The sequence below is a fragment of the Colius striatus genome, chromosome 4, assembly GCF_028858725.1.
Source record: "Colius striatus isolate bColStr4 chromosome 4, bColStr4.1.hap1, whole genome shotgun sequence".
Classification (NCBI taxonomy): domain Eukaryota; kingdom Metazoa; phylum Chordata; class Aves; order Coliiformes; family Coliidae; genus Colius; species Colius striatus.
Genome location: NC_084762.1, coordinates 85,351,251 through 85,377,548, shown reverse-complemented (window position 1 = coordinate 85,377,548; position 26,298 = coordinate 85,351,251). Strand labels below are relative to the sequence as shown.

Genomic DNA, 26,298 nt, shown 5'->3' with positions numbered 1-26,298 from the left:
GTCTCTATCTCTTGATATAGTTCTTCTACATCTTTGTAAGACTCCAGGGATGGGCATAAATTCATAATCACAGAATCATACATTTCACACCAAAACTGAAAGGTGTGACACTAAATACACTGGAGTTGTGCTGTGACAAAACAGATATAAGTAGCAATCCTTTTCAAAACCTAGAAAGAAAAAAACCAAGATGCTACATAAAACTTGCTGCTAGAAAATGTACATCATCTACAACAAACTGTACCTCTGACTTCAACTGTTATCCCTAAATACTGTACAGTGTATCTTTGAAATGTTTGTAGAAGGGAGGGAGAATAAATCCATGGATAAGCTACCTGAAAAATATCAGGAAGTTTTCGAAGACGTGTCCCTTTAGAGAGCAACAGAGAGGGTGGTCCTTGTCCGGTTATATGGTAAATATACAGCTTGAACCAAACTGAGCTGACTTCTGGTATTGCAGGTCCAATATGCTGAGAGAGATTATTCAAGACATTAGAAAGAACTTAAAATTAAAACTGTTATAAACACAGACACTTAAGAATCAACAGTTTTAAAAAATATAAATCTAGTTTTACAGCACAGGTGTTCAAATGTATTACTTTGCTGCTGCTGATGTTCCAGGTACTTAGTTCAACATTGCAAGACTTTTTACAGAAAGGTCATAGTAAGGTATTTTCTATGAATATAAATTCAAGAACACTGAGTCATTAACTCTATTTGAACAGATAAGTTGTTAATAAATTAAACTTAATAAGTAGTCAAATTTTCCTCACTAAATGCCTTTTCACAGAATCATAGAATCTTAAGGGTTGGAAGGGACCTCGAAGGATCATCTAGTCCAACCCACCTGCCAGAGTAGGACCACCTAGAGTAGGTCACACAGGAACTCTTGTGTTTAGATTAATTGCAAAACTACATGCCAACATCTGAGTTACTTTAGGACATCTAGCAGATATATTAAAACAAAGCTATGAAGAAGATATCATATGACTAGATAACGTGAGGGGGAACCTGCAGGATTTTTTCACCTGGGGTGTACAGCTGCTAATAGGTCGAATTTCATTGGTGAGTGGTGCCATGGAAACCAGCAGGGTATAATTTTTGTTGAGAACTCTGCTGCAGGTAGCTGGATCCAAGCCAAGCAAACTCTCACATCGTAAGAGGTCCAAAGGAAACCCTATGTTGAAAATGTCAGATCCTTTTAAATTATCACTTAAGACAGAACACACAACCCAAAACATGATTTCAGATCTCCCATTCTCCCCTGATAAGTTATGAACACAATATTTTCCACAACTAAGTTTTAAATTATTGGGGTAAACTTTAATAAATCTGTACATAATCTCAGCAATTCGTCATACAGGCTTGGCTTGCACAGAACTACAGCTTGCTCTTCACCAACTCACAGATAGGAAATAACCACAGAAATACTGAGGAAGCTAAGATGTAAATTTAAAAAAATCTCCACTAGAAGAATACACTCCCTTTCATGACTTAAAAAATGTTTCTTTGACAGAACAACTCTGAATAAATAATGCCTCCATTATTATGGCCTTTAGAAAGATGCACATGATGTGAAACCTCTCTCTTCCTCAAGTTAAGCTTGTCTTGCCATCATTTTGCTTTAATCTGTTGCTCTGGCTGTTAAGTCTAAGCCTTGGCAGCAAACAAATCTATCATTCAATAGGCAAAGACAGCAATGCAGGCTGATGATGAAATAGTAACTTTCTGGCTTCAGAATTTAAACAGATTTAAACAAGTAGGATATGTGTTGCTTTCTGAAACCACAGCTTCAATCAGAAATCTCAGGCTATGGCAGGTAAGTAAACAAACTCAGAATGATCTCCTCTGAAGTGGTGGCAGTACCGTTATTTGGCTGGTCAGGCTGTACAGTTTGTGCCCCAAGGTCTTTATTATGCCTCAGGAACAGTATTGTGTTTCTCAGGGTAAGCGCATGATCGAAATACCGCTGTGCTTCACCTTCACCTGTGCTCTGAACCTAAACAAGAAACAAGATAAATGCCTTTAAGGTACAGGTTGTTTCCACAAGCATCAATTACACAAAAGGAAAGACTCACAAATCAGCATTTTTAAGCTTTGTAATTGAGTAACAACTGTGCAGCTTATGTGCAAAGGTGATCTACAGCAACTATTAAATGAAAATTGAGTCTTGACCATGCTAGTCAAAAAAAGAGTATATGAAGTCAACGTCTATAAATCAGAACTATGACTCAGTCTTTAGGTATAAGGATTGAAGTGTCCAGTCATTCTGACAGATATAAAATGATACAGCAATTAACAGCAGTCCTCCTACATAATTCTACAGCTGTCCTTCTAGAATTACCTTTAAAAGGTGGATAAACAGTCACACATAGTGGCCAAATTTTCCTATAAAAATGATGTGCAGGCTTTCAAAAACATTAACACCTTACAAAAGGTAAATGATTTCCATTGAACAAACTCTAACACAGACTCAGACAAGAGTAGTCCCTGAACCCACTTTGCTCACCAGACTCACCACATTGTTAAGACATGCATGGTGTGTCCCTGAAAGTCACTAGAGATATAAATGCTGTGAATGACTGAACCATTTAGATTTGGTATAACGTGATTATTCTTACCATTGTACTGCTAAATAAGCAAAGAATACCAGGGTATTTTGGCTGCTTTACAAACAAGTGCTGAAAAAGCATTTGATCAAACATGTAACATTACCTTTTCCAGTTCCACCAAGAAGCTGTCAAGACTCTCATCTGACAGTTTTCCAACTTCAAACATAGTGACTGCATGACTTTTCAAGTTCTGGAACAAAAAAACTGTCTTAATTCCATGAGATTGGAATGTGCAGGTAAAAGTTTCATTAAGCAAAAATGTTTCTTAACAATGAACAATATATATATTTTTTTAAGAAACAGAGTTGTATTACAAGTGTTTTAAATCTCCACAGATATATATTCTTGGCATAATACATTCAACAATTTTGACATACTGGTGAAAGATTTCCCATCATTAAAAAGGCAGTGAGAGTAGAATCAAACAGGAAGGCAATACGCTTTGTGTGTCCACTAGACAGGTTCAGGCTGCTCACACTGGCTGTTTCAGCTGACAGAAAACAAAAAGAAAACATATTATCACATTTGCTTCATTTAAAAATAAAATCAACAACTTTAAGCTAAATCTATTTGAAAAACAACTCATTAGTTACTACTATACTGAGGAGAAATGAATTCCCTTATTAATACTAAACTACTGATTGACTGACTTCACCAGTTGGTATCTTTGTTTCATAGCCATAACACACATCAGCCTCATCTTCAGGAAAAGAAAAAAGCTATTTAGCTAAAGACTTTCAAACCAAGATGTAGATACTACCTCCCCCATTGTATATTCCACATGAAAAAAGATCTACACAACCCATGTTTTACTGGTTTCTATACCCCTTTACAATCTACAGCACTCTAGAAATATAAAAATAATTGATCCTAATGTATTAAAATTTACTGTTAGTGCTAACCTGGATCATCTTGACTGTTGGTATCTGTATCTGTAGCTGATGATCCAGCTTCCTGTATAGGACTTCTGTTTTCCCCACTGTCCCATGAAAGCAGCATCTTTTGAGGGTCCAAAGTACTCCTATTAATGTGAATTAAAATCCACTTCTATCGGTCACTGTAGCACCAGAGAAGTATCTCTGCCTCCCAGTGCTAGTAGCCCATGCATAGGCATACCAGATAGCATGCCTTTCAATAGTTCCAAGTCCTAAACCAGTCAAGCTTGATGTCCCTCAGAGTCCTGCTTTAGCTTCAATAGAATAGGTTATTTGAGGCTCGAAAATATCAGATTTTGGTGGGGCCATCCCTTTTGTATCTAGTGATAGGACAAGAGGCAATGGGATGAAACTAGAACACAAAAAGTTCCATTTAAATGTAGAAAAAACTACTTCACTGTGAGGATGAGAGAGCCCAAGCACAGGCTGCCCAGGGAGGGTGTGGCATCTCCTCCTCTGGAGGATTACAAAACCCACCTGTATGCGTTCCTGAGGGACCTCATCTAGGTGGACCTGCTTTGGAAAAGGGTTTGGACTAGATGATCTCTAAAGGTCCCTTCCACCCCTACCATTCTATGATTCTGTGATATTTTGAGAACAATAAAAATCTAAAAAAACAAATCGTCATTGTTGAAGAATTCAATGGAAAAGAATCTAATTCACTTTGTTCTCACAGTCTCAATTAGCATTAAAGACAATTCAGACATAGCAGTTGTTTCAAATGGCTTAATAGACACTGAACTGAAAGTGCCTGACTATTCTTAATTAACATAACTTGGCACTTCAACTTGGAGAAGCCTTTGTTGATTGTTGTTAACATCATTTCCCCAGGGTTTGATATAGATATAGATATATACACATGAGTGTCAGTAACAGCACTGCATTGGTTACCTGACAGCAAGCAAGCTCACTTTATGTACATGCTCACTGACAGCAGTGCCAAGAGGTGCTGTCTCTGTATTAGCCTTGGAAACAGCTGTTACTTCTACCCTCAGGAGTCTGAAGCAAACGTACACTTGTCTGCTTCAAAAGGGCAACTGGGTGTTTAAAAGGTCAAAAAGCCATCACGAAGCAACATCAATAAAAGCAGTACAGGCTAAATTATCCCCCCTTGTCCTCAGATTAAAAATAATATCAAGTATTCTTGTCATTACACACATTAGAAAGCCAAGTGAGATTTGTTGTTGAAGAAGTCAAAGCAACCAATAGCTTTAACAATGTGATTTAGTTCTAAGCTTTTTCTTCAATAAGAAAAATAAGCCCTATGAAAGAATGAAGACACTTACTTCAGCCTGTTTACCGATGGAACATTCTTCCACGATGGATGAAGGTTATCCAGGTTTATTACTTGGCCTTTTTTATGAGCAAAGCCTAACCGACAATACATGGACACAGCATTCTGAAGAAACATACATACATGTAGTAAGCAACTGCTGCTTGAAACTCAGCTGCAAGACTGTGAACTTTCCACATGGAGTTCAACAGATGCATTATACACACATACCTTTACTAATGATAAGTCAATCTCTAGGACATTAGCAAGCTGAGGAAAAAAAAAGAAAGAATCAGAATCAACAAGAGAGTATTAAAAATGCCAAGTGAACCACCACTTGTGGGCTTTGGCATCTTTTTGTTGGTTTCCTTTACTTTTAAAGCCGAAATTGCTGGTAGGAGCAATTTTGTCTTCATTGAAAGAGATGAAAGAAACAGGATGAACTCTCGTAATTGTCCCACTTGAAAGTATTCAAAAGAAATACGAGGTTATCCTCCACTGTGTAATTTCTAGGTTAATCATGTAGATCAGAAGACATACAAACAGGAAAACAAATCCTGGATATATTTAATGGGTATGTTTCAGGTGCTAATTCACCAAGTTTTGAGAGTAAGACCTCATGAAAACATGCCATATTAAATTCTAAAATGCTTACACAACAATTCTATTCCTACTTTAAGCCAACATCCTGCATGCTTTCAGTGCCAAAGAAAAAAAGATTTCACTTTTATTACACTAGTAAAACAGACTTTGTACCTGTTTTAGCTCATATAAAATCATCTGCATTAGTCACCCCTGTATAAACACACTCCAGCTAATGGAAGTATTTCACTGGGTTGAAGGTACTCCTTTAAGGCTGAAGCATTATAAAAGTTATACTCAAGATAAAAGAAATAGGTTGGATCTCTAAACCTGGCAATACCTCTAAATAAAATCACTTGATATTGATCCATATCTCTGCATTAAGCATTTTCAGCAGTGTGGTTTGGGCCCTTTCAAACATTCTTATCTCCCTCACACAGGTTAATTTTTACTCACCTCTGCCACATTAGTGTGTTCATCTATTGAAACAAATATCTTGTACAGGAGTGTTTCAAAGTAATCGCCTTGCACTCTGTTCATCACAAAACCTTCAAGTGGTGGCACTAAAAAGAAGAATTACTTGCAAAATTACAAATTGGTAACTTAATTTATTAAACTGAAATTACATAAAAACTAGAAAAATAAATTTACACTCATTTAGTTTTCACAGTACCTGTGGTTTTGAGGATTTCCCAGTCATGAAGAACAAAAGCCTAAAGATCTTATATACGGTATTTAAAATTCTCCCACTCCTTAAGAAAAAGTAATGGTTGTCAGTGTGTTTTTCTCATAAAAACTAAAGCCACCCAACCTCATATCATAGTCTCACAGTCTCCAGCTCATCCACTATAGATAATTTCCAGTCATCCAGTCCATAAAATTTTGTTATGTGGATGGAGATGAAATTGTGGCTCTGATTGTAGTGGAACACAAAAAAAACACCCCACCTACACATTGCAGAGCTGAGACTCCCAAAGCTATTATTTAAGCAGTAAGTCTCTTGTATTTAGAGGACTTTCACTTCACTGAGCTCTACTACAGCAATGACAAGTACTTCTATATGGCCAGGTTCCAAATGATTTATGTCTTTGCAGATTACATTGATTTCAGAAACCCCTGAGACCTAGCATAGCATAATGAGTTGTTAAAGTGCAGCCAGATGCTGCACTAGTTTAAGCTCCTACACAGTCCCCAGACACAGCACTTAACTATAACTGAGGTGGTAAAACCACGAAAGGATGGAACTGGTATCTACAAAAAAAGTTGTATATATCTAGAAATTAGGAGTTAAAAATTCATGTCCTTTTGATAAGGCAACTATATTTCTCAATGCTATTCTTCCTTTCATTACAGGTGTGTAGGAGGCACTAATTCGTGTCATGACTCTCGACAATAATCTCATCTTACCTAATATGTATACAAAACAATCTAAGAATTCAAATGGAATTAAATCCTATATACAATAAAAACAATGTTTTAAGGATGAAAATATTTAGTCAGGAAAAAAATTCACAGCTCAAACGTTTTCTTTAAGTAAACTCATGCACAGACAAGCAGCTTCCAAGAAAGAATTACAAGACAGCTGAAATGAAACCAAGGAAACATAGGTATAATATTTACTTACCTGCTATACAGCTGTCATCAGATATTGGTACATCAAGGTAAATAAATCCTTTGTTATACAAACCTTTACAAATAAAAGCACCTCATTTTAGAAAAAAAGCATTTTCCAGAGTACCAATGACACAAAATAAATCTCTCCCTCAACCGTTACAGAATTAAGTAATTTTGCCTAATAGTCTCTACAATTTACTTTGCAATGCATGGATCAATAAACCACATCTAATACTAAATAGCTCTCACCCTAAAGCAGAGCTCCTTACTCACAGCCTGATGCAGTACACTTGAAGCTCTGTAAGCACTTTCAGCACAGCACAATAGAATGACCCCACATCAGAGCACCTACATTTCACAAAGATGAGTTTGTCTATGCCTAAATGTTAACTTAGTTTTTTCATCATCATCACTGTACTGTCAAAAGTTAGAGCTTTTATCCTGAAATAGTTTTGTCAGCTGAGGATGTCAGCTACGTTTTGGTTCTCCCCTAACTCAGGCAGGACCTCGCACACTTTGTAGCAAGGATACAAGCTAAATCCCACCAGTTCTGATGGTCCTCACGTGTCCTTCCCACATATCTTCACAGAGCCTTTGTTACACAACTGCAAAAGTAAACTCTGAGGCACTTCAGCACAAGGCGTCAGCAAAGCTGCAGCAGATACAGATACTGTGTACAGTAAGGCCAATAATGATAGATTTTTAAATGACACTTCCCCCGTGAGATTGATTTGAGTACTAAGCATTTCCACTGAGTTCTGCAGAGTAAATAAGCCATGGAGAAGGTTTTAAGGAAGGGTAAAACATCTCTGCACAGTTATCTGTAGAGTCTAAGGTTTCTAACAGTTACACTTTACTATTAAAGTGCACAGCCGAAGTACATAGTATAAAATAAGTCCAATTTACTGGCAGTGGTTCCTTTGGTGTTAACCCAAGATCATTCCATCTGCATCACATTCATTACAGTAGGGAAGAAGTGTAACAACAGCCCTCGGGTGAAGCGTTACTAAACACCTGAAGTAGAATTTTGGGGATGTTTCACACTCATAGAGTTCAGCTCACCTATAGTGTGTGTGTACATCTACATTATACCTAGTAAAATCCCTACCCCCAGTAAGATCTTAAATAAAATGCCTATATCAAATCAACAACTAACTTGAATTCATGTCAATAAAACTTCCATTCAGCATGGGAAGTGACAGGAGGTTGGGACATCCCTTTTTTCTATAGTAGCTAGCAACAGGACAAGGGGTAATGGGATGAAGTTGGAACACAAAAAGTTCCACTTAAACATAAGAAAAAACTATTTCAGTGTTCAGGTGAGGGAGCCCTGGCACAGGCTGCCCAGAGGGGTTGTGGAGTCTCCTTCCTTGGAGGTCTTCAAGACTTGCCTGGACATGTTCCTATGTGACCTGGTCTAGGTGAATCTGCTTCTGCAGGGGGTTGGACTAGATGATCTCTAAAGGTCCCTTCCAACCCCTACCATTCTATGATTCTATGATTAGGGTACATGTACACTAATGTGTACAAGAAACCAGCTTTAATGGATCAGGGTGACAGTACAAGCCATCAACACGCACTTTTCACTGTCACTCCTTCAGATTTAGCTCTCATAGTTGATACATCCATATTTACTGTACCTGAAATGTATTGATGGCATCATAGTTTGGACTAAACTATCCTCTTTCCCCATAAAATCCCATCTTACTGTCAGTCCATTACATTAATCATCTGTACATTCTTTTTCTAACCATGAGTTAGGGTAAAAAGGCACGTTAGATCCTTTAAAACCTACTAAACCTGAGCTGTGACCCTCTCCAGAAGCAACACTAGGCCAAGAACAGAGAAAGATCATAAAGTGGTTTTAGAATGTGTCATTTTTTAAGCTTTTTTTCCCCAAAATCGTGCTTGGACACATTCCTGTGCAACCTGATTAAGCTGAATCTGCTTTAGTAAGGGGTTGGAGGAGGTGATCTCTAGAGGTCCCTTCTAACCCCATTCTGTGGTTCTATACTGTTTCAGATACACTCCAGAGCTTGAACTTCACCTACCTCACTTTTTTTTATTGTTTTGTTCTGCTTCAGTAACAGGCAGTGAAATTCTGCCTCAGTTTCTTAGGAAAATTACAGTGCTCAGGTTTGATTGCTTGTAGTAAGGCCATGCATTTACAGACCAACCTCTCTAGGAGGAGTTTGTCAGTGAATTTGTACTCCCTTGCCTGGAGTGATTTGTCTATCTCTTGTTACGCTGAAATGGGGAGATACACATACATCATTTTCAGTAACAGTTGCTGACCTTTGAGAAACAAGATAACCTCTTAGAATTAAGCATCACTTTTGTAGTGTTCAAACAGTACAAAAAAATCCCCAAAACTCTCATTTGAAAAGCAAGGAGTGAAGTTTTAGCTCCCAAGATTACCAACTCTGGCATTTTTAATTTTAGTTTCTCTTTGTCTTCATCTACATCCCCCTCCTCCACAATCTTTATTGACAGTTTCTAATTAAATAATTTGTTGAATCAAACAATAACAGAGCAACAGCTGTCTAATGGCTCACCACTAAATCATTTACAAGACCTAGGCCGCAGACTGTACAAGCTCTTGAGTATTTTTTCCACCTCCTCCTATGCTTCAGCTGCCTACATCCCATTTTACTCTTAAGTTTTCATACACTACTCAGAATTTACTAAGCAAGATCTATAATTAGAAAAGGAATATTCATTGAAAACTTACTGTGAACTACATTGAAGTCTAATGAACCAGCAAGCTGAGGACCTGAATCAATTATCTTATCAATAGCAGACTTCTCCGATGTAGTACAAATCTAGGTAAAAGAAATCACATCAGTCTTTCATAGAAAGGAGTCTCTACAACTTACTCAAAAAAAAAAAGCCCAAACATTTGTTTCAAATCAGTAATAAGTAATATAAGAACACAGGAAGTAAACCACATTCTTAATCACAATTTTTGCACTGAAGAATTCACTGCAGTTCCTGTTTAGGTCTGAATTTCTTCTGCTTTTGTCCCCACACAAGACTATGCATGCTCCAGGATTAGTACTTAATTGCACAGGTATTTGGCAAGTGAAGTCTGCAGTATTTGCAGAGGTTTGCTCATTAACTTCCAAGCTGAGCATTCAGTCACACAGCTGGAACCATACTATAACAACATCCATTCATTACAATATCAAAGGAATATGCTTCAGGTTAACCACCTAGGGTTGACAGATGTCAGAATATAAGTAGCCACTGTCTAAGATATTCCAAATCGTAGCCAAAAAGAGATTCCATCACTGCTTTAATTCTGTTTCAAACAAAAGGCTTGCAGAGAAGGAATTAAATCCAGATCAAATGACTAGCTGACTGTAAAAAGGAACTGTGAGAAGCAGAATGAAGATAAGACACTGTCAGTTCATAAGTTTTTGATGTGCAATGAAAAAAAGGAGCAGAAACAATGAAAATGTACATCAAATAAAGTCCACTAACATTCAGATTCAGTCAAAACTGAGCTGTCAAAGCTTAAAAACAAAGTTTCACAAAACATATTTTGTTGCTTGTTCCCTACAAAGCACATTATCATGCTCATTAGCTACCAAAGACTGGGCTGATGCCAAACCACCTCAGCACCGAGAGTAGAAAGGAGAGGGCAGAAAATCTCAAAGAAAACACCACAATTTCCATTAGCTCCAATCTCTATTTCCATAAAAGAGTTGCTATAAACATGCAACATAATCTTTGTGAATTCTACACAAAATGAACTCCTGTTTTTACAGACCATTACTATTCAACCAAAGAAAGAGATGCAATCCACAGTACCTTGATGTCATCCTCGGTGATATAGCCAGACTGCACGACCCACCACGCTTCTATAGTGATCTCCACAGGTTTCACAGGTAACAGATCATGAGCAGTTTTCCTTCTGAAAAATTTCTGCAGTGGTACAGTCCATTTAAGATAGTAATAAAGAGCATCTCACATGTGCAGACAGTCATTTACCTTTATATAAACTGATTTGTATAAATATCCATTTTTAATTACATTATACTAAACAGACTGGACACACGAATATTATCAGCATCATCATTTAGTAAAAGCTTCCCTGCTCTTTTAAATCACATGAAAATGGGAAGGAAAAGAAATGATTCACATCTGATACTGTTAAATCTTCCCATAAACTCATCTTTTCATCCATATTGTATTGTCACTATTTACACTATTCAAAAGCATTAGGATCAAGTCCAAACTCAAGCTATTTATCACAGGGAATAAAAAATGGTACAGGGAATGTCAGTCCAAGAAAGAAAAAGTGGAAAATACTGTTTATTTACAGACCCAAGTAACTTTTCTACCATTGCACAGCCATTATTTTTTGGTTTATTTTCATATTGTGGTTAGACTTGATGATCTTAAAAGTCTCCTCCAAATGAAATGATTTTATGATTCTATATTTTGGTAAGGACACTTTTGGTTGAAGTAGCACTGTGAAGCTACTGCAAGAGCACTTATGTTTCCTGAAGAAAGGAAGCAATTGTTGCAAACTCAAGTGTCTACTTCTATCAACAGCCATCACAATGTTTTCCACATGTGCTGTTCACATATAAGGACACATGCTCAGACATATTATTGTTATCTTAGAGAAAAACATACATACTACAAAAATTCACATCTAAATGGACAACTGTCCCAAAATAAATTCTGATCTCAACTGCACCCATAGAAACATAGAATAATTCTTCCAGAACCAGGACTGTTATTCCATGTTTCTACCAGCCAGGAGACATTAGTTATCTGGTACCATAGATTAAATATGGGTGTGAAAATATAAGATTAAAAATCCCCCACAAAAACAAAACAAGCATATCCACAAAAAAACTCCACACAACCAAAAACATAACACTGAACATCTTTTTCTTTAGTATACTTTTAATTAAAAAGCTCTTTATTAACTTCAGGAAACACAACATAATTATCAATACACTATGTCACACTCAATTACTAAACTAACCAGATCCACAAAATTACTCGATTCTTCAGTTCCTATGAAATTATATGGGGAGGAGGGAAGAATGAAGCAAAGGGACAGGAAACTAGAGACAAACTTACTTTTGAAGATCTACATTGGTTCATTAGATCTATATACTGGTTTCTTCCTATACCAAGAAGTCTCAGACCTGAAAAAGAAGTAAGGCTTCATTTCTCTTAAGTTTAAACTGAAGATATATAAAACATCATTCAAAGAATCAGACCTACTTCTATACTAATATTTTTAAATATCTTTTTATTTTGCGAAGAAAACATAATTATAGAAGCTAAACTCAGTTCTAACTGAATCTGACAGAAAACCAGGAACACCTAAAACCAGAATCCATCTCCCTTACTCTGTACAGGTTAAAAAAAATACCATACATCCTGGGTTCATCTGGGATAGAGTTAATGTTCTTCCTAGTAGCTGTGTTTTGGATTTGTGCCGAGAACAGTGTTGACAACTCAGTGATGGTTTGATTACTGATGAGCAGGGCTTGCACAACATCAAGGCCTCTTCTGCTTCTCACCTGCTCTGCCAGCGAGGGGGCTGATGATGCCCAAGAAGCTGAGAGGGAGTATGGCCAGGACAGCTGACTCCAGCTAGCCACAGGGATATCCCAGACCACAGAATGTGATGCCCAGTATATAAACCAGGGTGAGCTGGCAGGGAGGGGTTGATCATCGCTCAGGCATGGGTCAGCAGGTAGTGACCAACTGCACTGTGCATCTGGTTTTGTTTTGGGTCTTTTTCCTTCAGTTTTATTTTTCTATTTCTTTTCATTACTATATTATTATAGTCTATTTTCATTTTACTTATTAAACTGTTCCTAGCTCACAAGTTTCACTTCTCTACCCCTGGTTCTCCTCCCCATCCCCACAAGGAGTGGTGGGAGAGAGCATCCACATGACACCCAGTTGCTGCCTGGGGTTAAACCATACCACCAGGTCACTCCAGTCACAGAAGAGCCAGGAATAATCCAATCCCCTTCTCTCCTATGGTCACATCAACAGCTAATAACAGTGCTTCAAATAACCAGGACTAAAGTTACTCCAGATTTTGGTCAATAGTATTTCTTCCCCTTAACAAAGCCCAGACCAGACACTGGATTAGAACTCTTAAGAATTAGAGCATGAAAGGCCACGTAAGCTTCTAAGGAAGATAAGATACAGTTCTGATAATATGAATCAAAATTTAAGTCTATAGTCTCTGCCCTTCAACCTTTAAGGAACTATGAACAGATACTAGGAAACTACTCATTAGTTTTAACTCATATTCTGTCTCAGTTTTGACACCTTAGTTTATGAGATGTTAAAGAAAACATTCAACCTAATTATACCACAGTCAAAGAACTGCAGCTGCTTCAAACGTACCAGAATTTCAAAGGGGGGTGGGGAAAGTAAACCAAGCCAAAAGCAGGGAAGCCTTTCTTCTCTTCATACTCCTGCCTTCCAACAAGCTATGTGGCACTGAGGAAAACAGCTTTTCCCAGTGTGAACGTTACACAGAAGCAAATTATCACAGTTAACTGACAATATCCTTTTAAAATCCAAAACCAACTGTTTTCAAAAGCTGCAGGTTACCACTCACCTGACTACACATTATCCTTAAAAAGAACTTTATAAATTCATACCAAAGGTGAGCAATGAAGTCTTTAGCTATAAGTAATTTCTAAGGGGCAGGTTTGATTAACATCCTCCCTACACCAGCAGCTCACGTTTTGCTCTCTAAAACCTATCAGTAGTCTATTGCACTTCCTCTGTTCTTCTCCAGCACATTCAATGTTTTTGCTTTCCTAATCTCCCCATCCCATACTCACAAAAGTCCAACAGAAGCCAGGATAACACAACTGGCACAATCTGGTATTTGACACTCCTGGATATCTTCTCTTTCTTCTCTGGTACATGCTTACACACAACAGACAGAAAGACTTTCCACCCAGAAGTCCAAGCAAACAGGAATGTAATACAAGTAGGGACAGAAGCTGCACAAGATTTTGCACGTGCCTAACTGTACTCAAAGTAACCTAATTTCAGATCTGGCAGTATGGACACAACGCTGTCCAGAGAGCACATGCTCATTAGTATCATTATTGAAGTGCTTCTATAGCTTCATTCACAGACTTCTGTTTGAGCAAACAGATGCCCATAAATCCATTCTCAGAAGCTCCTTATTTCTAACTCACTAGCAACCAGGTAATACTTACAGTCAGCAGCGGTGAAGTTGGGTAAGGAATCATAGCTTTTTTCACTGTTCATTATATCCTTAAAGAGATAAGAAAACTTAGTTGGAATAAGAAAGTTATGGTTTCAGAGAAGCAGGTCCAAGATTTTGCCTGCTCTTTTAAAAAACAACAACATGAAATTAAAACAAACCTATTAAAGTCAGTTATCTTACCAAGTTTGCCAGTTACTTGATTAATCATTACACAGTAAGCTAAATACACACAAAAAGAGACTTCTGCTTAAACTAAGCATTTCAAAGAAAAATGCTGATTGAAAGCATAATAACCAAAATCCTTTGTCTTCACAATAAATACAGCACATGGAATTGCTAACAGTGATAACAGAATAAACTAACAGCTAATCAGTTATGCCTACAATCACTATACACAAAATTAAAAAGAGCACTTCTGATATCCAATGAAAATAAAAGGTTGCCAGAGTGCTGACAGAAAACAGAACCATCTTTGTTCTCGGAAAAAGAGATCTGTCTCATGCTTTTGAAAAAGCTTCTAATATGGTTAAGTGTCCCTTTTGAAAGAACAAAAAAGAAAATAACCATTCCAATTTGTTGCTTTTTAATAAAGCAAAGAGAAATACTGTTTTAATCTAACAGAATGAAGTATTTACTTCACAGTCTGAAGTGAAGAGTCACAAATCCCAAAACACCAAAAGAGAAAGACTGGCCTCAGAACAAGATCTACCCCAGCTTCCCTGGACAAAGTCCAGCTCTTGAAAGGCTAATGGAGGCAAAAGGAGAAAAACTGCAGGTGCAAGCAACTCTCTCAAAACTTCCTTACTGTTCCCTTACTTGTTAGCAAACTCTGCTCAAAACCAAACTACATGACATGGTCTAGTATGCATTACAAAGCCATTACCAACATCTCTGGCACAGAAAACGACAGATTCTCACCATCGTTTTGTACTCACCTCCATTATGCCTGTGTAATAGCAAAATGGTGTTACTCTCAGACCTTTTACCATGATGTCAGACAAATGATAAGGGTACAACATGAGATGATCTCGACTGTATTTTAACAGATCCTCATAATATTTACGTTCATCTTTCTTGACATGCTTAACTACAAGGGAAGGAAAAAAAGTTACACTGTTCTATGCTGTTTCAAACCAAATTTGAACAAAGTGTTATAACAAAAGGCTTAAAAATAGTGCAATGGATATTGACAGAAAATTGAAAATAAAATAAAGGAGTGGTGCATGACACCCAGCATCCAAGGATTTCTACATATGATAGAAGTACTCTGAGAGCCTTTAAGGATGACATTAGAGCAGGTAAGATTTCTTGTATAGGTTATCAGGAAGTGCCCCATTGAAACAGAATTAATTCAGGCTGTAGAAAATAAGCTTTTAATTAGTGAAACTATTATCTACCTTGGGAAGACAAATGGATGCAGTCAATGCAAAACAAACTGAAAGTCTGCAAACAAGACTCAGCCAATAACTGATGTCAGAAATACCATCTGCATCTAATCTAGTGACAGGCTTTATTCTGTTAGTCAAAGCCTCCCTTATCTTCCCTTAACTTCTTAGAAAAGGGCTGCACAGTTACAGGAGGAAAATCAGGTCCACCTGCCAACTCAGGAACCTTAAAGAGTGCTTCACTAGAAAAGCTGCCAAATGGACTGAAAAGTCAAGACTTTTCTCGATGCTTTAACATTTTAAAGTACTTCTTTTCAGGGAAGGAACGACCTTTGAAGAGGGATGGTTCTTGCAGTTTTACAATAGAGACAAGCTTTCACATGGAATCACCAGGTAGCAATTAGAAGTTACTTAGCTTCTTTACTCACCTAAATTATTCCGGTATCGTAACTGATTGCGGATGCTGTAGAGTACAACCTGCCTTTCATACTCCCTCTGAGAGTTTCCAAGACCCTTGAAAACATAAAAGCCCTTTAGCTGACACACACAAAACCCTTTTTAGTGAAACCAGTGAAAAGTGTCTACAAGGAAACAAATATAAGCAGTTGTCATTACTCGGGAGTCCTCCAGTTCAATACAGTGAGAATATCTTTACTCTCTGCATGAGGTCAAAAGTACCGTTAGTTAAATAGGTCTCTCCATGCAGGATGCAGATTGAAGCAATAATCTTCAGATACTTTTTCCTATTACCACTCTGATAAAGAAGGGAGCATTTAAATTCTCAAATCATAGGTTTTTAACCATCTTATAGAAGAGATGAAGCCCTGAAGAATTACCCAGAATTAGTGTAGTATAAGCCAAGCATGGTGAATGACACGTGAAGCTTCAAATGCTGCATCCAAGAAACTTATAACCCAAAAATATAATGAAACAGCTCAAGCTGTAGCTTTACACAAGCAAGGCAATCAAGTGACCTTAGGTCACAAGTTCAATGCGTCATCACAGTAATTTACTTGACTCTCATGAAAGAAGATAAAAAGAGAACTTTGGTTGATGCTTTAAATGCTTTAGTTCAAAAACCATCTCCTCAAAATTCTTCCTATTACTCCTCTACTGCAATAAGTGATCTCTTTGTGTCCTTCCTCCTCTATTCCCTTATTGACGCTCACATTAAACAAAGATCCTTAAGTAAAAAAGTACTTTACTACATATACATGATAAACAAGTAAGTTGCAAACAGATTGCAGAACCAGGTATTAGAAAAGAAACACCTGATATCAGAGATGGGGTCCATAATTCATTAAATATCCAAAGGTGGATCTAGTATTTGCTCAAAGCACAAAAATATTACAAACTATTCTTACACTGAAGAAACAAAACAGTACTCCAGAAGTTACATTAGTTTCTTTAGTAGATATTTTCTAGTAATGTAAGTAATAATGTATTATAAGTAAACAATGTATTAAACACTAGTATAGTTCCTATCCTGAATCATACAGCCAACAGCATGGTTCTTGGCTGGGCAGGTAAAGAGAAATCATTGTTCATGCCTCCTTCTTACAGCTCCTGAATCCTCAATTCAAGGAATTTAACTACACAGGGCCTGCAGCCACTACTCATCCTCTCCATCTTCCCTTTGTGAGACAGCAGGAACTGTTTAACAGCACTTGCTTTCAAGCAGCATAGCACTTTGGAGACGACGATCTCCTCTCAACTTGACACAATACCTGTCCCCCCCTTGGCTATCAGGGGCCAATCAAAATTTCATGAGGTTTTCTTTTCCACAAGCCACTCACTACACACAGTGCCCTGGTACTGAAACACGGGGCTGCACGAGTCTCTGGGGTCACCAGTCCTAGTCCAGGCACACTGAGCGAGTTGCGTGAGTTGCTTCAGCTGGTCTGGCGTATCTGGTCGTATCCCATCCTTCCCGCGGATACCACATACATCCCGCCTCTCCCCACAGAGAGGCTGTGCACTCCTTCATCACCTCCTCTTCACATGCTGACCCCGCACCCGTCTCATATTCCCCTCTGACCACAGAAATGCTCACACCCGCTCCCGTATCCCCTCTCCCCAAAGCGAGCCACCCCTACTCCCCTCTCACAAGCACGCCAGGTCCGCCAGCCTTCCCCTGGGGCAGGCAGGGCTGAGCCTCCGGTCTCCCCTCACTCCGCCTGGCACCCTCCCCGCCCTCCGCTTCCCCAGGCCGGGAGCTCGGCAGCCACGACCGTGCCCGCCCGCCGGCACCTGCTTGACGCTGGCCGGCAGCCGGGCCCAAGGGTAGTTGTGGCGGATGTGGAACTCCACGTCGATGTTCATGGCGAGCAGACCCGGCCCGGCCCGGCCGCGCTGCGGGGCCCCGCCGCCGGGAGGCGCTGCAGCCACGGGGCCTCCCCAATCCTCGCCTCACCCCTCCGCCGCGGCCACCTCCCGCCCGCCGCCGCCGCTTCCGCGTTACGCCCCCGGAAGCGCCTTCAACGCGAGTTCCGGCGGGGCGGGCGGTCACCCGGCGGCGGGGCGGGCGCGGGGCGGGCGCGGGGCGGGCGCGGGGCGGGCGCGGGGCGGGCGCGGGGCGGGCGCGGGGCGGGCGCGGGGCGGGCGGTCACCCGGCGGCGGGGCGGGCGCGGGGCGGGGCGCGGCCGTGCGCGGGGCGCCTCAGGTGCGGCGGGCGGCGGCCGCAGGGGCGCGGGGGCTGCTGATGGGCGCCGAACTACCCCTGTGACCAACCCCGTCCCCTCTTGCCGTTAATTTCCCAGTGCAGCTCACGATACACCTGAAAAAGGCTGGCGAGTGCTCCAAATGAGGGCAGGTACAGGAGCAGAAACCAGCATTTCACAAGGAAGATGATTTCATTCAGCAGCGGCCTTGGGCTATGGCAACTGCCTGTGGCAGGCCCCCAGCGTGTGGTCTGCTTGCGTGGAACTGAAGGCTTGCAGGGCTGAGTACAAACAGCAGCCTGGCTTGTTCATATGGGCCTTGAGCAAGTGGGTCATCACAGTCAGAATAGCAGGGTTTGGAAGGGACCTTTGGAGATCAACTAGTTCAACCCCCTGCTCAAGCAGGTTCACCTAGATCAAGTCACTCAGGAACACATCCAGGAAGGTCTTGAAAACCTCCAGAGAAGGAGACTCCACACTCTTCCTGGGCAGCCTGTGCCAGGGCTCCCTGACCCTCAACTGGAAAGGTTTTGTTTAAGTGGAACTTTTTGTGTTGCAGCTTGTGTCCATTACCCCTAGCCCTGCCACAGGTTTAATAATCACCAAGGAAGCTGGTTCAAATAAAATAGTAGAGGATGCCCTTCCTTGTGTTAAGGTCTAGGTTCTTGCGAGTCATTTAATGCCCTTGTCAAAATCCATGCCGACTGTCCCATGAAGAAGCATATTCTTTAAATGCCAGGGAACTGCAGATGAGGAAAAGGCTCTATATTTTTAACACTACACAACATTTTAGTGGATGATGTATAATAACAAACAAGTGAGGTCCTGATCACTTGTGCTGTTTATTTTTTAGTAAACTGCACACTCAGCAATAACCTTGGAGCACTGGTGACAGAGCTGAAAAGGGGACAAGCAGCAATAGAAGGAAGCTCAGCACTTTGTTATTTTTGAGTAGGTCCCAGAAACTGCAGGCCCAATTCTCCTTTGCGTCACTGTTATCTTCAGGATCCCACTTCTGCACAACTGCTGAGACAAAGGTTTACAGGTCAGTGTGCCCCATGGTGCTGACAGGCAGAGATCCCTGCAGCTGAGGAGATGGTGAGCAGCTCACATGATCTCCGGAGTCTCAGATAAGGCCTCCCTGCTCATATTACTGACAGGATTCAGTCCAGGAACAGACACAGCCTGTGAATCTGACCTTATCCCTCAATTCTTTTAATCCTAGTTGTCAGGTTTCTTATGAGCCCTTCTCTGTCACACCCTACAATGGTTTATAAATAAACTATGGAAAGACATTAATAAGAAACCTTTTTTTGCCTTGCCCAATGCCACGTAAACCAGGTGGTACAGGTCTTTGACTGGTACTGTCTGTTTGCTTTTCATATCAGTAATTAGACACACCTCTCAATAGGGCAGGACAATTCTTTTCTTGAATGAGTCTGAGATAAATTACATTGTTAGTGGCACCAGCACCAGAATAACACTTTTAGTAGGACATAGATATGAGAATCCACAAGCTACAAATTCAGGTGCTCAGAACAACAGTATTATTCCTGTTACATTCCTATCAGCTGCCTAAGACTTTGCAGTGACAGGACTGGCAAAAGGGAAGAAAGAAACAGTTAGAAAGCAACTATTGTTATGGGGTAGATTGTCAGAAAGGCAGAATAATTGAGCAGAGCTGCAATTAGAAGCCAATACTTGAAGTAGTGGATTTTTAACAGAATTTTAATTTATTACCAAAAACGATACCATACAACAAAATTGTCCTGTGTTTATTAACAAGTTTGAGAATTTGCAGACAACTAATTAAAATTCACTTTCTAATTGAAGGTCATAGGTAAAACACTCTGAATTCCTGCACGTTCAGTTGAGATCATTGAACTCTGAAGTTATCATAGAATCACAGAATGGTAGGTGTTGGAAGGGACCTTTAGAGATCACCTAGTCCAACCCCCCTGCAGAAGCAGGTTCACCTAGATAGGTTGCATAGGAACATGTCCAGGCAGGTCTTGAAGACCTCCAAAGAAGGAGACTCCACAACCCCTCTGGGCAGCCTGTGCCACGGCTCCCTCACCTGAACAGTGAAATAGTTTTCTTATATTTAAGTGGAACTTTTTGTGTTCTAGCTTCATCCCTTTACCCCTTGTCCTGTTGTTAGCTACTATAGAAAAAAGGGATGTCCCAGCCTCCTGACACCCACCCTTTAGATATTTGTAAATATTAATAAGATCCCCCCTCAGTCTTCTCTTTTCTAGACTAAACAGCCCCAGTTCCCACAGCCTTCCCTCGTATGAGAGATGTTCCAGTCCCCTGATCATCTTGGTGGCCCTGTGCTGGACTCTCTCCAGAAGTTCTCTGTCCCTCTTGAGCTGAGGAGCCCAGAACTGGACACAGGACTCACTCCAGATGTTATAATCACGTTGTTTTAAATCATGTATGTAAAATACAGTGAGCACCGAGGATCAAGCTACTGATCCCTTTTTCCAAACCTCAGGATATAATTAAAACCACATCCATTGCCTCCCAGCTCTGCTCCTAGGGATGGATATGTATGTGTAGGTTGTTGTACAGTTCACAGTTTCTCCAGCTGACTCTTCAAGCAGTTGCATCAATTAACAGATTTATCCTGGAACACAGTCACTGTGTGTAGCCTTCTTCAGTCTTTCCCTGTTAGTGCTCACATATAATCAACCCTGCTTCAAAGATCTAGTTTGACTCTCAGTAGAACTGTGCTGTTGATTGTATTTGATGAATATTCACTAATTATTTTTTCCCCCCATTCTGGTTGGTACACATGACTGCTTACTTAAATGCATTCTGTTTTGGCACAAATAATCTCCTTTGTGAGAACAAACAAAACAAGGATTGAGCATTTTAGCCTAGCATCATTGTTAGCTGCTTTCTTCCACATTCTGTAATAAATCTCCACTTAACTTTTGTTTATCCCTTCTGAGGAATTTTTACACCATCTACTTTTTGCCCTTGATGTCTCTGGTTGTTAACAACTCATTTTGAGCATTTACTTTTCTAAATCAATCCTGTGTTCTTGTTTACTGTACCTACTTGCAGCCTCAGTTAATTGTCTTTTGGAGTTTCATTTTCTTAAAAAGCACTTGTTGCAGACTTATTGATACACATCTTTCTTACTATGCTTCCTATCATTCCTTCCTATAGAGAAAATTGCTTCTTGAGTTTTAATGTATTTGTTTCTAGTTACTCTCAGCAGCCTTCATTCTTGAGATTACCTTCTCAAAAGACGTTAGTTTTTGGTTCATTGACTTTTCAAAAGTCTGTTTTTTTTGCCTTACTCCATGTCACTTTTGCTTTCTCCTTGCAACAAGTTAACGTTGTGTCATTAGAACTTCCAAACAAACTACTCTCCCTTTCTGGATTTTCAACCAGTTCCTTCTTGTTTAAAATCAAAAGTAGAACTTGGCTTCCTCTAGTGACTTCCTCAATTTCCTGAGATAGAAGTTGATTCCAGTGTTCTCAACAACCTTGAGAGAGTGTTTGTCAGTTTGCTTTTCCCATCAATAGGTAGCTGAGGCATATCTACACAATAAAATATAGTGCTGTGAAAGATAACTTGCACTGAGAAGTTCCAATGAGATCTCATATTCACCTTTCTTCTAGTCCTGGCTGGCCTGATCAGCTGCATTCTACCTTCACCAACAGATGAAGAATATCTACTCTACAAGATCACTCTTGTCTCTTTCTCAGGAGTGATTTATTCAGCACACTATAGCTACTTATTCAGATTGACAACTGTTGATCAGATCTCAAGACCAAATAGTTCCCAGAGAATTCTTTCCTCAGAAATAATGGGGGTTTGCATATCCAGGATTGCTACAGTGACTACCCTTTTTGTCTGGTCTCAATAAATCTCCAAACACTGTTCAGAACTCTTGTGGTTGTTTTTACTTTCTGCAAATTCTGTCTCACACAGGTTCACCAGGGATCAGCACAGTTGAATGGGAATGCCAGGCACTGCTACCACTGTAGGAGCTATTTCACAGCCCATACCAATGCTGCAGTGAAGGCTGGTGAAGGCATTAAGTCTGTTGACTCTGATGTGATCCATAGGCTGTGTTTTGTGTTCACACAGAAATCCAGGTGCCTGACCCTCCAGGGAATGTTTTGCCTCCTCTTGCATACAGACAAAGCCCCATCCCACTGCCCAGCCACATGGGCAGATTCCTACCACAAATATCCTCTGCAAAAACGCAAAGCTGAGCTTGACTTAGTTCTTACCTATTACCACCTCGGGCCTTTTATTATTTCACTTGCTTCACTAGACTGAAGATTTTAATTGCCTCTTCCTTTTAGCCTCAGTTAAGACCCATCAGCTGTGAACAGTTCTGTGATTTGCCTTTAAAGCAAAGACTAGTAGTGATTTCTAGTGTGGTAGTGTCATTGGTCAACAATTATGCATGGCAGTGTGTGATGTTTCTTACCTGGGGTAATAGTTCATCTCTTTTTCACTTCTTCAAATTTGCTACCTTTCAGAGGAGGATGTTTACAGACACTCTTTCAATAAGCCCTTAGTGTCATCTCATCCTCTGTATCCAGTCTGCTTGATCTTATCATGCCACAACACCTGTCCCTCAGTTTTCCATCCTGGTAGCAAAAGAAGGAAGAAATAGGCAGAGGCAGACTCCATTCACTAGATACCAAGTGATATCCCTATCTTATTACCTATGACCCACAGCAATATGGTCTCAGGTTCTCTGCAAGGAGTCAGTCTTGTTATTTACAAAGCTGAAAAGCACTGTATGATCCTTAATTTTTGTTAATGATACAAACTTTTAAACTCCCAGTACATAAACTAAGTCAAATAAATTGATCAGTGGGAGTAGCATATAGTTATCCTCCTGATACCCTGTTTGCATGTTTAGATAGGCCATTTGCTTGTGCAGCACAATACAGTATGACTCAATCTGCTATAAATCCTTAATGAGTTGTGCCTTCTCAGCTGCTGTACTTCATTCACAATCAGTACAAATAGCAGGATTACCACTCTGTATTTGAGCTTATGAGTGCCATCCAGCCTTGGATTCCAGAGAAGCCCTGCAGTTGTTTTCTCTCCAGCTTTAGTATTTCCATTTTACTATGTCAGTTGGGATGGTTTTATTCCCCAAAATATCATGAAAGAGGTGGATAGTTCCCAGCTCAGTAAAGGCTTTGAAGATGCCTTTGACACAGTATGTTACAGAAAGCATTCAACTCTGCATAAAATTCTTCATAGTCATATTTGATTTTTACATTGTGTGTGTTCAAACACCATAATCAAACCTGATTTTTTATTTTTAAGTGATTTTGAGTGGTTGCAAGGTCTTTGCAGGAAAGTACTGTCTATCAAACCATTTAAAACCTAGAATTAGTACCATGCTTTCAGTAACAAGCTGAATGTGATAACATTCTTTTGCTTACTATTTCAATAATCACATAGGTTATTACCCAACTCCCAAACTGCTATAAATTCACATGTTCTTGTTTTCTTCTCTTATTTTTCTCTGGGTGTCCTACATGAGGTTTAAAGCAGGGTCTTGCTGGCTGCCAGATGGCCACCCAGCTGCTGTCTCACTCACCTTCCTCAAAAGGACAGGGGGAGAAAATAAGATGAAAAAGCTCACAGGCTGAGAAAAAGACAGCGAGATTGTTCACCAGTTACTGTCATGGGCAAAAGAGGCTTAACTTAGGAAAATTAATTCACTTTATTGCAAATTAAGAATAGATAGTGAGAAACAAAGACAAAACCTTCCCATGCTCAGCTTCACCTCTTCACGCCTAACTTTTCTGTTTCCTTTCAAGCAGCACAGAAGGGCAAGTAATAGTGGTTGCAGTCAGTCCATAATACTTCATCTCTGCTGCTACTTCTTCCTTGTGTTCTTCACCTGCTCCTTGTCCCTCTTGGGTCACAAGTCCTGCCAGAAAACTTGCTCCTGCATGGGCTCCTCTCCATTCCTGCCATGAGCCTGCTCCATGCAGCTTCCCTCAGGGCGCATCCTCCCACTCCAGCGTGGGGTCCTCCCTTAGCTTCAGGTGGGTCTCTGCTCCCCCATGGCATCCATGGCTGCAGGGGCAGGGCCTCATTGTAGGCTTCAGGGGAACCCCTGCTTCAGCACCTACAGCACCTCTTCATCCTCCCTCTTCACTGACCTTGGTATCTCCAGGGCTGTTTCTCTCACTTTTTTCTCATTCCTCTCTCAGAGCTGCTGCATAGTTTTGGGTTTTTTTACTCCTTCTCCAATATGTTATCACAGAGGTACCACCAGCTTTGTTGATGAGATTCTGCTTTGTCCATTTAGGAGTCAGCTGGCACTGCATGGTGGGCAGCCTCTGCAACCCTCCAACTGCCAAAACCTTGACGCATAAACCAAATAAAAGCAATGAAATTCTGTTTTAAATATTTTGTAGGAGCTGAGGGTTCTCAATGACACTAAATCCCATGGGTTCTGGTACAAACTCTTCAAAGCAGGCATCCTTCCTTCTAAAATGTTTGGAAAGGTCATTGTGGGCACTTTGATAGCTATATGCTTTAAATCACTGTAATAACAATTAGATAAATTAGTATCTAAAAATCTCAAGTCTCATATTGTGAAATCTTGATTTTCCTTGGAGAAATCAGCCAGATCCATGACACAACAGGATGTGATGTCAGATAGTAAGGATAATAAACCCACCATGTAATGATGAATATGCCCCACCTTGAAATGACTAGGATTTAAATAGTGTCAGAAGTTATTGATTAACCCAGGGTTGGGTAGGATTTCACTGCTCTAGTAAAAGTTGACTATTCTATCTGAATGCTTGTTTTATTGAAGAGGAGAAGAGTTGCTTCTTCCACACCCAGGTTAAGCAAAAATGGGCAGTTCAAATGTAAGTAGTTGTTTAATTTGAATTGTCAAGAATGAAGCCATTTATTTGGTTTAATTTTGTCCAGTTTCACTTTAAATGGTGCTAATGATGCAAATGAAAATTTAACCTAAAGAAATCTACTTTAAGTATAGGTGAGAAACTTGTGTATAGATAGTGGTAACATTGCTTAATTGGAATACAGGAATAATGAAAGTATTATTAAAACACAGGGGTTCAGAGAGTTTTAATGCTCATTGTGGCTTGGTTAAAAAGGGCAATATTTTAATTTTGAGAAAAATAGATTATGTGTAAGATGTCATTTTAGTTTAGCAAATTTGTATTGGAATGTTCTGAGCACTAAAATGATTCCTTAAAGATATATGAAAACCTTCCTCTCCAAAAGGCAGACGCTTCCAAATTTTGGCTAAGTTTATCACTGAATAGTAGGGACAGTAGTAATTGCAAAGTGTGGTGCTCACAGAAGGGCCTGAAGATTTACCACCTCAGATTACTGTATGAGTTTTGACCGAGACAATTTTGGCTAACATTTGAGCATTTAATAATAACTATTTAAATCTACATAAAGATATTTAACCTCAAAACAGCCCAATTGTCAAAAGTTTTGAGTGGTAGTTGTGAATGGCCAGCGCTTCTGAAATTTGAGTAACTTATTCTGAAGAAGTTGGGAAGTTTTAGCTCTGTTTTTAAAACTAACAGATAAAAGACAGTGTTTATTCAGCAGCACATTTTCTCCTTGTATGCTGAAAACCTGCAGGTTCACAGTGTGTATCAATAGAAAGCAGCCTGTTTGCTGACGCAGGGTATTACATTAGTTTTTCTAAGATTTTTATTATTTTATAACCTGAATATTTTTTTTAATTTAAATTCAGCAAGGCCTTGAGAGATGCTGAGTATGTGCTGCTTTTGGATCAGCTCTCCAGGACATTTTCTCTGCCAGACTGCACAAAAGAGCGCATACGATTTGCACAAAGCTCCAACTACTAAGCCAAGGAGTTTTTATCTCCCCATGAAAGGTGAATGGTCTCATCCCCTCATCATTTTGGTTGCTTGCATAAGGGGAGAGAAGCAAGCAGTTTGGCAGCCTATCTTTGCACAGGAAACAAAGCCAAAAAATCTCT

The 26,298-nt window shown here is 39.8% G+C and overlaps 1 protein-coding gene across 1 annotated transcript in view; it reads right to left on the bottom strand.

The window, feature by feature from the left end:
• FAM91A1 (family with sequence similarity 91 member A1) overlaps positions 1-18,069 on the bottom strand; it is a 28,845-nt gene extending 10,776 nt beyond the window's left edge. Inside the window, exons 1-17 of the mRNA XM_061995619.1 lie at positions 17,889-18,069; positions 16,067-16,151; positions 15,189-15,340; positions 14,243-14,300; positions 12,117-12,184; positions 10,830-10,943; positions 9,748-9,838; positions 7,027-7,089; positions 5,859-5,965; positions 5,052-5,090; positions 4,834-4,946; positions 3,515-3,633; positions 2,990-3,102; positions 2,716-2,802; positions 1,867-1,999; positions 1,029-1,177; positions 336-470 (exon numbers count right to left, since the gene is read on the bottom strand). Of these exons, the coding sequence (XP_061851603.1) occupies positions 336-470; positions 1,029-1,177; positions 1,867-1,999; positions 2,716-2,802; positions 2,990-3,102; positions 3,515-3,633; positions 4,834-4,946; positions 5,052-5,090; positions 5,859-5,965; positions 7,027-7,089; positions 9,748-9,838; positions 10,830-10,943; positions 12,117-12,184; positions 14,243-14,300; positions 15,189-15,340; positions 16,067-16,151; positions 17,889-17,960 (1,698 nt within the window). The 5' untranslated portion in view covers positions 17,961-18,069. The remainder of the gene's footprint in view (positions 1-335; positions 471-1,028; positions 1,178-1,866; positions 2,000-2,715; positions 2,803-2,989; positions 3,103-3,514; positions 3,634-4,833; positions 4,947-5,051; positions 5,091-5,858; positions 5,966-7,026; positions 7,090-9,747; positions 9,839-10,829; positions 10,944-12,116; positions 12,185-14,242; positions 14,301-15,188; positions 15,341-16,066; positions 16,152-17,888) is intronic.
• Positions 18,070-26,298: the final 8,229 nt, after the last annotated feature.